Source organism: Daldinia vernicosa (assembly GCF_022497035.1).
Source record: "Daldinia vernicosa strain CBS 139.73 unplaced genomic scaffold F5Y00scaffold_13, whole genome shotgun sequence".
NCBI classification, from domain to species: Eukaryota; Fungi; Ascomycota; class Sordariomycetes; order Xylariales; family Hypoxylaceae; genus Daldinia; species Daldinia vernicosa.
In genome coordinates, this window is record NW_025953929.1 from 263,515 (window position 1) to 275,735 (window position 12,221).

At 48.9% G+C, this 12,221-nt stretch overlaps 2 protein-coding genes across 2 annotated transcripts; both read right to left on the reverse strand.

Annotated features, from left to right (window-relative positions):
* Window positions 1-245: 245 nt before the first annotated feature.
* On the reverse strand, window positions 246-3,639 carry F5Y00DRAFT_252070 (uncharacterized protein; the record flags this gene model as incomplete). Its single annotated transcript, XM_048009891.1, has 3 exons — window positions 246-2,563; window positions 2,669-2,702; window positions 3,568-3,639. The coding sequence occupies 3 exons, from the start codon at window positions 3,637-3,639 to the stop codon at window positions 246-248; spliced, it is 2,424 nt and encodes an 807-aa protein (XP_047866669.1).
* A 2,772-nt stretch (window positions 3,640-6,411) lies between these two features.
* Window positions 6,412-7,628, reverse strand: F5Y00DRAFT_252071 (Di-copper centre-containing protein; the record flags this gene model as incomplete). Its single annotated transcript, XM_048009892.1, has 2 exons — window positions 6,412-6,715; window positions 6,778-7,628. The coding sequence occupies 2 exons, from the start codon at window positions 7,626-7,628 to the stop codon at window positions 6,412-6,414; spliced, it is 1,155 nt and encodes a 384-aa protein (XP_047866670.1).
* Window positions 7,629-12,221: the final 4,593 nt, after the last annotated feature.

The following is a 12,221-nucleotide window of genomic DNA, read 5'->3' on the forward strand; positions in this document are numbered from 1 at the left end:
TCTCCAGGTAAAATCATCAATGGATGAAGTCTTGGCTGGCATCGAATTGTTAGGAAATCCCATACGAACGCCAAGAGTATGCTAACACAAGCGAACGACTTGATGTCGTCCTTTAAAAGATCCGTGGTTACGGTTCTGGTATTTTGCGCAAACAAGAACAGGATTCGATGATGCATGTCAATCTCGGTGACTTTAGGTTGTAAAACAGGTTGAATCCGTATAAAGAGATCGGTACCATGTAAGCATTAAGGCCGGCTGACCTGACTCTGGCTCGCGCTCGTACGGCTACGCTCTTCCTCTTCCTCGAGCACGTCGCTCAAGCGTGTGGGGTGATGGTGACGCGGAACACTACCTACATCATCCCAAGGCCCCGAGTATCCGGCACCGCTATAATCCGGAGCTGCCGAGTACTGCGGTTGCTGTTGTTGTTGAGGTTGTTGAGAACCCGGGCCAGTCGGCTGATAGACGGCCGGCTGAGTAGCAGGGGTCTCGAACTCTTCTGCTGCAACGTCAGAACCCTGTGAAGCATGGGTACGGGTTGGATTGGTATGTGCAGAAGGATTGTGCTCTTGCGTGTCTCGGACGGGGTTTCTCGCTGCGCTATTGGCAATACCATTGATGTACTGACCTTCGCTGTAGGTTCCTTCGGAACCGTAGCTCTGCTGGTGCTGGACAGACGAGGGTGTCTGGAAAGCGGGATTATTATCACGCGATGCCGGAGCCGACTTGACCGCAGGGGCTTGAGAGTACTGAGGACGATCGGCGCTAGGCGAGGTATGCGACTGAGCATAATCCGCCGGCTCCGTTTGGTTGTAAGAGCGAGGGTCTCGCTGAGTGTGGCCGCGGCCCACACCTTGCGTCATCGGAACGACCTGAACACCGCCAACGATGGTGGGTTGGCCAAGCTGTAAAGACATAGTGCGATCACGCTCCTCTTGCTCCCGTCGTCCAAGTTCCTCCCACGCGCGCCTGGCTTCCTCCTTAGAAATGGTCAATTCTTTGCGTAGCTCATTTATCTGCTTCTGCATCTTGGAAGTGCCTTGCTCGTGCTCGACGGCGTCACGAATCGCGTCGGCTCTGCTTCTGCGTTCCTCTTCGAGAGCCGCCTCGAGCATACCAGTGACCTCTTGACATCGCTCTATCTCGGCGCGGGTCTCGAAGAACCAGCGCTGGAACTTACGCTCCGATGAAGCCCGTAGGCGTTGCAGTTCGACCACGGCATGGAACAGATTAGCACCTGCAGAAGAAAGGTCCGTCACTTGTCGTGATAGCTGCTGAGAGATAGGATCCTGGCTGATCTCTTGCGCACTCTGCTCCAATCTACGAATCCAAAAGCTAGTAAGGCCTTCCCAATGAGCTGACAAAGTTTCCCAGCGCTCAAATGCGTGAGGGAACGAGTTTCTACCTCGTCCGAGAGCTGTCGAAGTTTCGCCTAGCTGAGGAGGCTGCTGCTGTTGGGGTTGGGTTCCAGAAGGGCCGGCTGCTCTGGGGCCGGAAGAGGTGCCGGGAACTCCTTGCGTATCGGAAGTAGTTCGCCCATGTCGTGCCGACTGCGACGGTTGGGCTGCCGTAGGAACTCGCGGTTGTCCCGCTTGGCGGGCATTATTATCTATGGTTGTGCGACCAGGTGCGGCTGGCTGCGCGGGTCGTCGGGAAGTAGTGGGATCAGTGCCGGCGGGGACGGTACCAGCTCCATAAGGACCAGCGCCAGCAGCAGCGGCGGCTCGGCGCTCCGCATCTTTTCTCTCTGCTTCTCTTAGTTTTGCCTCTTCTAGCAAACGCATCTCGTTTTCGGCGTGTTCCTTCTCTAGGCGTTCACGCTCCTGCTCTTCGCGCTGTCGTTCACGCGCAGCCTCTCGCGCAGCTCTCTCCTGCATAATTATCCTAGGACCTCTAATTCCCGAAGGAGAGCCGACGGCTGCTCGCGCCGTAGTAGGTCGTGCCTGCGAAGCGCCATTGCCATTAGAGGTCGTAGGGCCTCTGCCTCCCATAAGATCGGCCATTGGCGAATATAGCTCGACCAAATCTTCCGAGATCTCTCTAGGGCCGCGTAATGTTTGCTCGAGAGCATACAAAATAGCGCTGTGAGTTTGCTTCGAGATGCGAAGGGCTGGGTGCGGTTCGGGTCTATTCGGGTCTGGAACAGGCCGCCTTGCCTCAAAAAGTGGCTCGGGAGGGCTGTTTGAGGTCGCTTCGGAATCGTTACTTAAATTCCCTTGGGAAAGCTGCCGTCTAGGCTGTTTTGGACGGTCTCTCCGAGCTTGCTGATCAGCACCCGCTAGAACGTAACGCCCTTGAGGCCCGAGAGTAACAGTAACTCGATTGACCGGCTGGCGCGCCTGTTGCGCGTCTGGCTGGGAGATAGGCGAAGCCGAGAAGCGCGGGGTCCTACGAAGTCGGTGAACTGAGGAAGGGGTAGCTGTGGATCTTCGATCTGGCGGAGGATGTTGAGGCGGTTGCTGGTGAAGTCCGTGCTGCTGGCGCTGGTGTGTTGGCGTAGAAATTTCGTAACGGTCGTGACGGTCGTAAGAAGATGCGGTAGACTTTAGTTCTGTCAACTTCGCTGTCGGTTCCCCACCAGCGCAATCCGAAGCCGAGTTCGACAATGTGAGCAGTCACCACAATCGTGGTGAGACACTCGCAAAAAGAATACGTCCTAACTATGCACCAAAACCATAAAAAAAACAAGCCAAAGCCTCGGCCTCGATTTAGGTAGCGCAAATATGAGAGGTTGGCTGCAAAACTTAGGGTGATGTGCAGATGTATGTAGGTAGGTAATGTGTACGACCAAGCAACGCAGCAGGGCTGGGCTTAGTCGAAGAGGAAAATGAGGGAATGCAAAGTAAGCGGGATTGTATAGTAGGTATCTTTAGGTAAGGGGGGATAGGAATTGGTACTTCCAGATTCAAGGGGAAAGGTGTTTGTTGTGAGGGATAGTAAGATCTAGTGATGGAGGTTGTAAAGAGGGAGGCTGGGCTAATGTGGAAAATACGGATGGCTGGTTTGTGTTTGAGGATAGATATAATCGCGACGACCCGGTCGGCGGGGATGCGTAACGGCGGTCTTCAAACGTGAGGTGAAGACGGTGAATATCGTTAGGGATAAAAAAGAGCGGAGTGTAACGCGTATTATGCGTATTATCGTAAATGTTGACGTCGAAGTCTTTTACAATTGTTTTTTTTTTTCTTTTGCTTCTGTCTCCCAGTCTCTCAGTCACCCGGTCTGCCGGTCTCCCAGCGCATCTCTTCCTAAATATCCTAGCAACCGGCTGCCCAAAATGTACCACCTACGTTACCATGCAAACCCAGCGGCGACAGCAGCGCCAGCGCTGCCCTGTCGCTGGAATAACTGCAGACTTAGCGAATGATAGGATTTTAGGGGGTTTGAATATTTGGATAACAAAGAAGTATTTGCTAGCATGTTTGCATTTCAATGGCTTATCGTTTAGGTAAGTAGGTAAGTAAATTTTAAGGAAAAAAAAACCTGGCTAAGATTAAGAGACGCTCCTTCTGGACACGACATTAAGACACGACACACGACTTGGAAGGTACGATTTAAGATGATTACCTCTTTTCTTTTCCGCTTTCTGCACGGTCCACTTTCTCTTTTCCAGTTTCCAGCTTCCAACTGGTCTTGCATCATTATCACCGTAGTATTAAGAGACATTAAGAGAGGTGACACGGAGATTATTCCAATATCTTATTTGTTTCAATAGGTTCCCTTCATCGTTGCTTCATCCCGTTTGTTGTATGAAGGACCCAATATGTATAACACACGCAGACGAGGTGGTCCTAGGATTACATGCATTCACTTGATTTCGCCGTTGGGATCCTTCAACAACCATTTTATATTGGACGAACTTTCTAGCTATTCGTTCAGTACTCGGTAGATGACTGGTCAGAATTCGATTGCATCCAAATTCCCATCTTAATGCGATAGGTAAGGTTATCGGGGTTTCAATATCTCTCCAATAGGTACCTACCTAGACATCGTCAAACTGGGTACCCTAGGTACTTTTACATAGCTCGAGGATTCCACGATAGTTGCAAAGCTGGGGAAAGGCTAGGGTATGACGTCGCAATAATCTAAATCTGCCCAGCTTTCATCGCACAGTGCACACTCTCACCAAGATCGCAGAAGTGATAATACCTAGGTAATACCCAGGAGACGGGAGCAAGGCAGGAAAATAAAATTCGGCGGGGGCTAGGATACCCGGGACATTTCCTGTCATCAACATCATGAGAATGTCATAAGGAAAAGGTGAAGGGGGAAAAAAAAATATCCAAAGTGTGCGTTGGCAGCTTGGTAACGAAACATTCCTTATTAGTGTCATGCAGGCACTGGCAGAGAGAAAAGTCCACTCGCCAAACGCTTACAGGCTCGAGATGGTCCCAAAAAGCTGGATGCACACCAACCCTAGCACTTAAAGCCCACCCATCCCATTAGGGATCTTTTGGATATTTACCCTAGGTTTCCCCATCTGTCTCGGTTGGTTCCTGAAGATCCAGAGACATTTAATGTTACGGCAAGCAAACGCATTCAGTCCAACAAAAGGATATTCAGCCTGATAACCTCGGTTTCGAACATATATTCTTATTTGAGCTTGCTCTAACAGTAAAAGGGGCGGCTACTATATACGTGTAGGAATAGTTGGTCACCATGCCATGGAATCGGTGCACTAGCTATGCACAATTTGCATAGTGTGCTCTTAGTATTCCGTACATAGTAAGAAGCTAAGAGCTGCAGCGATTATGAATGGATATCCCAACATATAATTGAAACTTGGAGAAATCAGCGACAGCAAACTCGATGAGCTCATCACCAAAACTCACAAAACGTCCTTTGTCTACCTCATATATAGAAACCCATCGAAAGCAGCATGGGACGACCCGTCCCTCCACCAAAGAGTTATAGCTTTAAGCAATTGACCAATCAGAAGCTTTACCGAAGGTTCTATATATGATCTTTAAGCTTGAGCTCAGCATAGCTCAACGTCGGTGCGTGGCAAACAGAGCGGGGTAGCAACAGAGCTGTTCTTTCAAGAAAACTCAAAAGCTACTTCATACCTAGACGTATTGAGCTGTCATGTCAGATGACTTTGTTGACTTCATACTAAACTCATGGGAGTATGCCGGTTCCGTCGACGATTTCGCTTAATAGATCAACGCTAGCATCTGATATGCCATCATCTTTTATCCACCTGATCGGTTTGAGGCCAAGACGCTTGGTTAGTGTCGAGATGACCACCACCAAGAAGATGGCGTCGGAAATACTTCCTCGCTTAGCGGTCAACCGTCTTTACATACGAAGTGGCGAGTGCCGAGACGGCACGCACACACAGGTAGGCGTTCTCTATTACCTATCTTGTGCTTACTGCATACGGACATACATACATACATACATACGCTGAGAGTAATACGAAGAGCATCGAGCCGCCAAAAGCAAATATGATTCCAGAACATACGAGAGTACCTAGGATCAGATAAGGACTATTCAATCAACTAGGGGACTATTCAATCAACTAGGGGACTCTTCAATCGATCAGTGAAAAATACCTACATAGAAAGGCTCGAAACAACGATATACCAAATAACCCTAATTAATCATCGTGAAACTAGATCCGCCCAGAATAGATAGTAAATTTTCAACTTTGGGGAATAGAAACCCTGAGTCGTAATCCTGATACATACCTATACACATGCCTAATACGGCGGTAGGAAGCAAGCATAGGTGCATACCTACCTACGTACAAGACGCTGTGTAAGGCATCTCTAAAAATAGATAGGCGGGCAAGGACAAGGTAGCCCTCGCATCCTATAACTAAAAAAATCTAGACAACGAATGCAGCGCGCGATTTAGGACTTCGCGTCGTACGATACTACCTATTAGCTTAGGTTAAGTAGCTACCTACATACACTAGATGTGTTGTTCGTAGGCCACACCTATACTCGGTACGACTCTACGTACTCTAACTAGGAGGTAGATATGTATGTCAGATTTGCTTGTTCGTGTCATTCTTCCCATTCTCGCGATCGGGAGCTCCGTAGATTAATTAAGCGTAACATGCCTACTAAGCTATCGGAGGTATGTCATGTACGATAAGTCAGTACGGCTACACACAGAAGTTTAGTCTTCTGGGTTAGGTAGGTAGGTAGTCTACGAAGAGTATTGTGTCACGTCGAGTCAGCAGCGTGAGGGAAACGTGCCATTGAACATTAGAGATAGATTTGTCTAATTACAATAGTATTAGTTTCTATATACGTGAGTCAGGTAGGTAGATATGTGTTGTTATTTGTAGTTGGTTGGTATCTTATTTGCGTTCGGCACGCGCCGACCCCTCGTCTAAGCCATGGCAGTGGTTTCTAGGTACAGTGGTATTCATAACACGGGAAGAAGAAAAAAGCTACACGCTTAGTAGTTGTAGCGGTAGCAGAAGTGGCCCGACTGGGTGTTGAGAATGTCGCGGACCTTGAGGTCGGGGCACTTGTCGCCGCAGATGTTGCCGATGTAGACCATGGTGTCCATAGTCAACGGCGAGCAGTTGGTGCTGTCGGCGCACCCGCTGATGCTCGTGGTTCGCGATGCGTCGTCGATCTGCCACTTGCGGAAAGCGTAGTCCACGAACAAGTGGTGCATGAAGAACGCCGGGTCGCCGGGCGAGGCAATAGCATCGGCCATCAGACCGCCAACACCGTTGTGGCCTTGAGCGTGGAAACTGTATACGATGTTAGTTACTGAATGTATAGATTATATTCACAAGATAGGAAATAAACTCACGTAAACTCAACGCAACTGTGGAAGTCAGGGTACGAAGTTCGCGACATGCAGGCGTCCCAGGAGCTCTGGCCGGTCTGAGTAGTGGTCTGCTCGTTGACGGCACGCTGGAGACAGTGGGGGTTGTTGGTGGCCATGCCGGGTCCGAGACTTAGCTGCAGGCCAGCGAATTCTCCGCTGTTGATACAGACGGCAGCACCGTTGTTGGCGCTGGGCAGGTTCCCAAAGTACTGGTCAGTGAAGATAGTCGCCTGGGCGAACTTTCCAGCCCACTTCTTCTCGTCCCACCACGGCATCGCCCTGTTGAAGCCGCACTCGTCGCGGAGAACCTGCTCGAAAGCCCACACGTAGTACCGGTGCCACAGCAGGAACTTGTGCGTCTGCTGAGTCGTAGACTTGCTGTGGATGTTGGGCGAGTACGACTGGTGCAGGCGCACGAAATCCTCGTACCGGTTCTTCGCCGGGGAGAACTTGCCCGAAGCGGGCTTCTTGATCAAGCACTGGATGGCTTCGACGAAAGCCTGCTTGTCCGAAGAAGAGTAGTTGTCCCACTCATAACGGATGGCCGGGTTGGTACAGGCGCCGGTGGCGTCGGTGCTTTCGGTGCTGTCGACACTCGCGGTGCTCATCTTCTCGTCGTCGGAGAGGCTGAAAACATCGTGAAGAAGCTCCTTAGCAAACGTCGAGATCGGCAGAGCGCTGAAGTTGGTTCCGAGGAGATCGATCTTGGCGATAGCATCCTCGATGGAGATCGAATGGACCTGTCCGAAAGTGTCGAGCGGGAGACCTTGCTGGACGGACGGGATCGACGCGGCTGATACGGCCGATACAAAAAGAGCGACAGAGACCTTCATGGTTGCGAATAGTAACCGTATATATTTAAATATATATATATACGATGACTATAGGAAATATAACGAGTGACAGACGATCGAGACCGTTAAGGAAGCAAAGCCTAAGCCAAGCTGCCATTGAGGCGCCTACCAGGTTATATACCCTCCTCGGCCGCTCGACCCAGCTGCGGGTCCATTCAATGTCTTTGAGAGCCCTTTGTGGAGTGAGTTGCCGACTACTACGTAGTATGGTGCATGTAGGTACTATGTATGGATGAGAAAGCCTACACATCGTACCCCGGTCCTATGGAAGGCGGCAATCGGCCGTGCGCGCTTCTATACCGACCCTTGGGTCGAGAGTCATTGCGGTCAGAGGTGGTACGTTTAGATGCCGGATTGGTGTGTAACTATTACTTCATCTAGGTAATACGGCATCTTGTCGTTTGACCACGCGGTGCGAAAGAGAGTCAGGAGCTGACTGTGCTGTGCCAGCAAGCCAGCATACGAGATTAACTATCGTTGTGGCGCAGACTAAGGGGATGCTAGCGGAGATTTCGCACAGAAAAAACAAGGGGAAGTCTGATCCCAACTTGGATCGAATATCATAACCATACAAAGTAAGCCTGTCAGTACGAATTGGGGAGCTGACAGCCTGTCGACAACGGTGTCTAGCCTTACATTAGCCAATTAGGAAGTGTGCCTATCGAGAGGATGCAGGGCCAGGCTTCCTTAGCGGCTCCGCTGGCCACGATGGGACCCGGCTTCATCACATTTTGGATACGAGCGACTAGCCTTCTCAAGCTGGCGCTTGCATGTTGGAGGGGTTTCCGGCTCGCTTGTTAGGTAAAAGGAGATATGCCGTCTTAAGATCGATTCAAGCGGCATGTCTCTAATAGTAGATGAAGGTCGATGATGATATGATGATGTCGTCGTTGAAATATTGAAATAGTACGTGACTTGAAGACTCTAAGTGTCGAGTATCCAACCGTTCTCGAAATAACGTGACGATCCGAAGCTGAAAATAGCTCAGGGGCTTGACGTGGTAGTTCTGATACATAGATACCTTCCTAAAATTAACCATACCAGCGTTTAGGTATTGGATATGAGAATCGGTTATATGTATGTAACCCCGAGAACCCCGTGGTTCAGGACCTGGAAGACAGGCAGCCAACCAGAAGATGGGATATTTTCATGGATTCGAGTTAAGAGATTTTAATTGGGTTAGCATGCCGTGCCCATATTTTAGAGCCTTGCCCAGTCTTAAAAGAAACCCCCAAGAAAAGCACAAGAAAAACTGTTGGAAAGGTATTTTTAATGTGCATGATGTGGGCTGATTGCAGAATTCACGGCTTCGTATTGAATGGCAATTTCCTAAGTATTAACTTGCTTACTTTAGGTACGAAGTAGAAGAGGGGCGGTAAAACTCCGTATATAATATGTAAGCTCTCGGGAATTCAACGGTGTTTAGTTCAGCCCCTCTCTCCCCTATTATGTATATCGGTGCCGCTTTCCCAAGACCCCGAATACTCCTTCCTACTCCTATTTTAAATGTATTGGCAGATGAGAAAGCGTGGGAGCCGCTGATGACGCGCATCGATGATCGTAGTATTACTGCGCAACAAACACATAAAATCTTATCCGGTTTAATCCAAGCAGTTCCAGTTTTACCTTTTTACCCCTTATCTGCTCATATAAAACTAAAAGGAGTTTTCCCACATTTTTTTTACTTGGTAAAGTAGGTAATTAGATTTTCGTGGCGGTGCAAATCGGATCGTCGGCGAATTAAACACGTACCTATGTAGGTAAGTGAGAAGCAATATTAAAGGGTGCTCGCATATTCATCCTTGTGGCCTTGATGGATTTATTGACTTGGAGGTGCCTTTTAGGGGATGGCGTACTGTGTCTGTATATTCTTGGAAGCAATAAGGCTGGGGGAAAAGCTTGATCTGCATATGCTCTTGCTTATCCGGGGTACCGATAGATGGTATCCATGCAGTTGCACTTACAGGAGTGCAGGCAATTGCGTATGCTTCTAACAGCATACCCATATTCATATTCCGTACCCATATTTTTATTAGGCTATCTCGGCGAATCGCTCATCACTCATTTTGACTTGTAAGTCGTCTCATGCAACTTCTTATGCGAATTCTGCGACTTGTCAGATAAAACGTTAGTCGAAATATGTTGCCTCACACATCTATTACTAATCTCCATATTTTGCTTTATCCAAGTCAATCAGGGACGAAACGTCCGGTTCCCGTAAATAAGAAAAGAAAAAAAAAAACTGAACGAGAGCCTCAAACTCCATCGAGCCATGTATTTCCCCGACGCTTGTCTTGGAGTAATAATTTTAGCAGCAGACAAAACAGCAAGCGAAGTCTTTGAACATCAGTAAACATTGGAATATTGACATACTGCAGATACAAGATGTATCCGGCGACCACGACCTCCATATTTTTTTTAAAACGTACACTGACAAATATCGACGTGAACCCGAGACTTTGGGACCCTCGAACAAAAGTCGAGAGGTTACAAAGCTGCTGCGGCTGTCGGCATTGTCCTCTTTCCACTGTGTTGCAGAAGGCGATCCATTAGGTCCGGTTCCGTGAGGTTGGCACCGCTGGACTTTATGGACCTGCAGGACGCAATGTCGATCTCCAGCATAGAATTCTGAATTCTCCAATTAGGCTTGACATATTTACGAGCTAGAATTATTCTTTGCACAATTCTATCTCTGCATCTCTGCATCTCTTACGTATGCCTATCCGCCTACGGAGAATCCGGGTTTTTAGATATCCGGAGAATCAAGTTCTCTCACCGTCTCGTCTCGATAGACCAAGCCAATACCAATATCACATAACATAACATAGAACGGGTTCTCACGTCTTCCAAGATTAGTGGCGGCCTCGTTCTATAGTCCAGACTTGCTTGGCTTCAACAGCCTCTCGATCACCAAGTCTTTTCCCTTTTCCCAGGCGATTTGAAAGCTGCATTAGCGTTCAGCTCGAGAATGCCCATTGTTGGGATCTTAGCTGTAGGTAAATGCAGACTTGGGTAGCGGAGACGCTCCGAGCCCTGTGGGTTTCAGCCTTAGTGGATAGATTTGCCGTGGGGGCGCAGGTCTTTAAAAGACCGCCGGGACGGTGAAAGCAGGGGTTGGGTACCGGAGCCCGAGCTTCCCCTCTCCCGTCTCTTCTCTCCCTTTCCTTTACCCACTCTAATCTACCCTCCTTCATCGCTGCTTGCTCCCTATTCCGTTCCTGCATCAATCGAGGGCTTACCCTCTATGGTACCTAGTTGACTTGGTATGCTCTATGAGTACCTAGAGGTATGATATTTATACTATTTCTTCCCGATTAAGTGCACATAGCCGTATGAGAAGTGATCTCAGTTCTCTTTGAGGTAGTTATCTACTACTCCCGCATGTTTCAAGGCCGATCCGCCCAGCCGCTGCTTAATGCTTTGATACGGCCTAAGAAAGCCAAGTCCCTCGTTCGCAGCCTCAATTCTTCTTTTTCTTCACTAGCAAGCCCCGAACGGGGTTATAATCGAGAACCGTAAACTGATTGCTCAGTCTCGCGAAGCACTAATATGCACATGTATGTACACAACCCGAACTATTGGACGATCTGCAATATCAAATACCCCAAGGGTGTCGATCTCCCGGAGCCTCAAAAAGGAATACATACCTAGGTACGGTATCTAATCGCCTCCTACAATACAAGCATTCGGTGCTTTACAGGAGACGGTCATGACGTCGATATCGCCGCGATGTCTCGGCGCTCAGTGAATCACGGATACTGTAGGCCGAATAGGAGGTATATTGAGAGGTAGGTATACTGAGCTAGAAAACAACGGCACAAGTCGGTATTAGCATAAGCACAATATCGATTTGTCAAGCCTATAGCCGTCGCTAAATATTGACAAGTGCATAAAGCGGCGGCATAGCTTATAATCGCTTTCATTCGTGTCGGCACGGTGCAACTTGGGCTTATATGCAGAGTCGAACTCGACCATGCAGGTTCAACTTGAAGCGCAAGCGCGTTTCTGACGAGTCGGCAGCGCTCCCTACGCGTCTCCCTCCTCATTTTTTTGATCCATCACTTTAGAGGGGCCTGCTATGATGCCCGATGGTAGGCCCGAGTACCCTCGTGGTGGTTGGAATGGTACTACCTGATACATTCTTTCCGCTATACGGAAGAGATTCCATGCCTCTTCCCTCTCTGCTGTTTGTTCTTCCACCCCTCGCTGGCTTAGGCGGATGGGTGTAGCCACACTGGCCGAGTAGAAGGCAAGATAATGCTGCATCACCCAATTTACTTCTTCTCGCTCCCGCCACCAATGTACGGATGTGGGACTTTCACGTCTACTATGACAGCTCCCGACAAGTCCGTTTGTCTTCCCGTACCATACATAGTAGTTGCTGTTTTTTTATTCAGTGCCTAGTTGCATTCCGTTTCCCTAGTCTCTGACGTAGCGTACCGTTCGACTGGAACAGCATGAATAAGATCTAAAATGCAAGACGTATCTTACACACACATACACACACAAGGTATTTGAAGTCTCCCTTGCTGTTATGCATTCTGCACAAACATTGCCTTGCCCTGTCTCCTA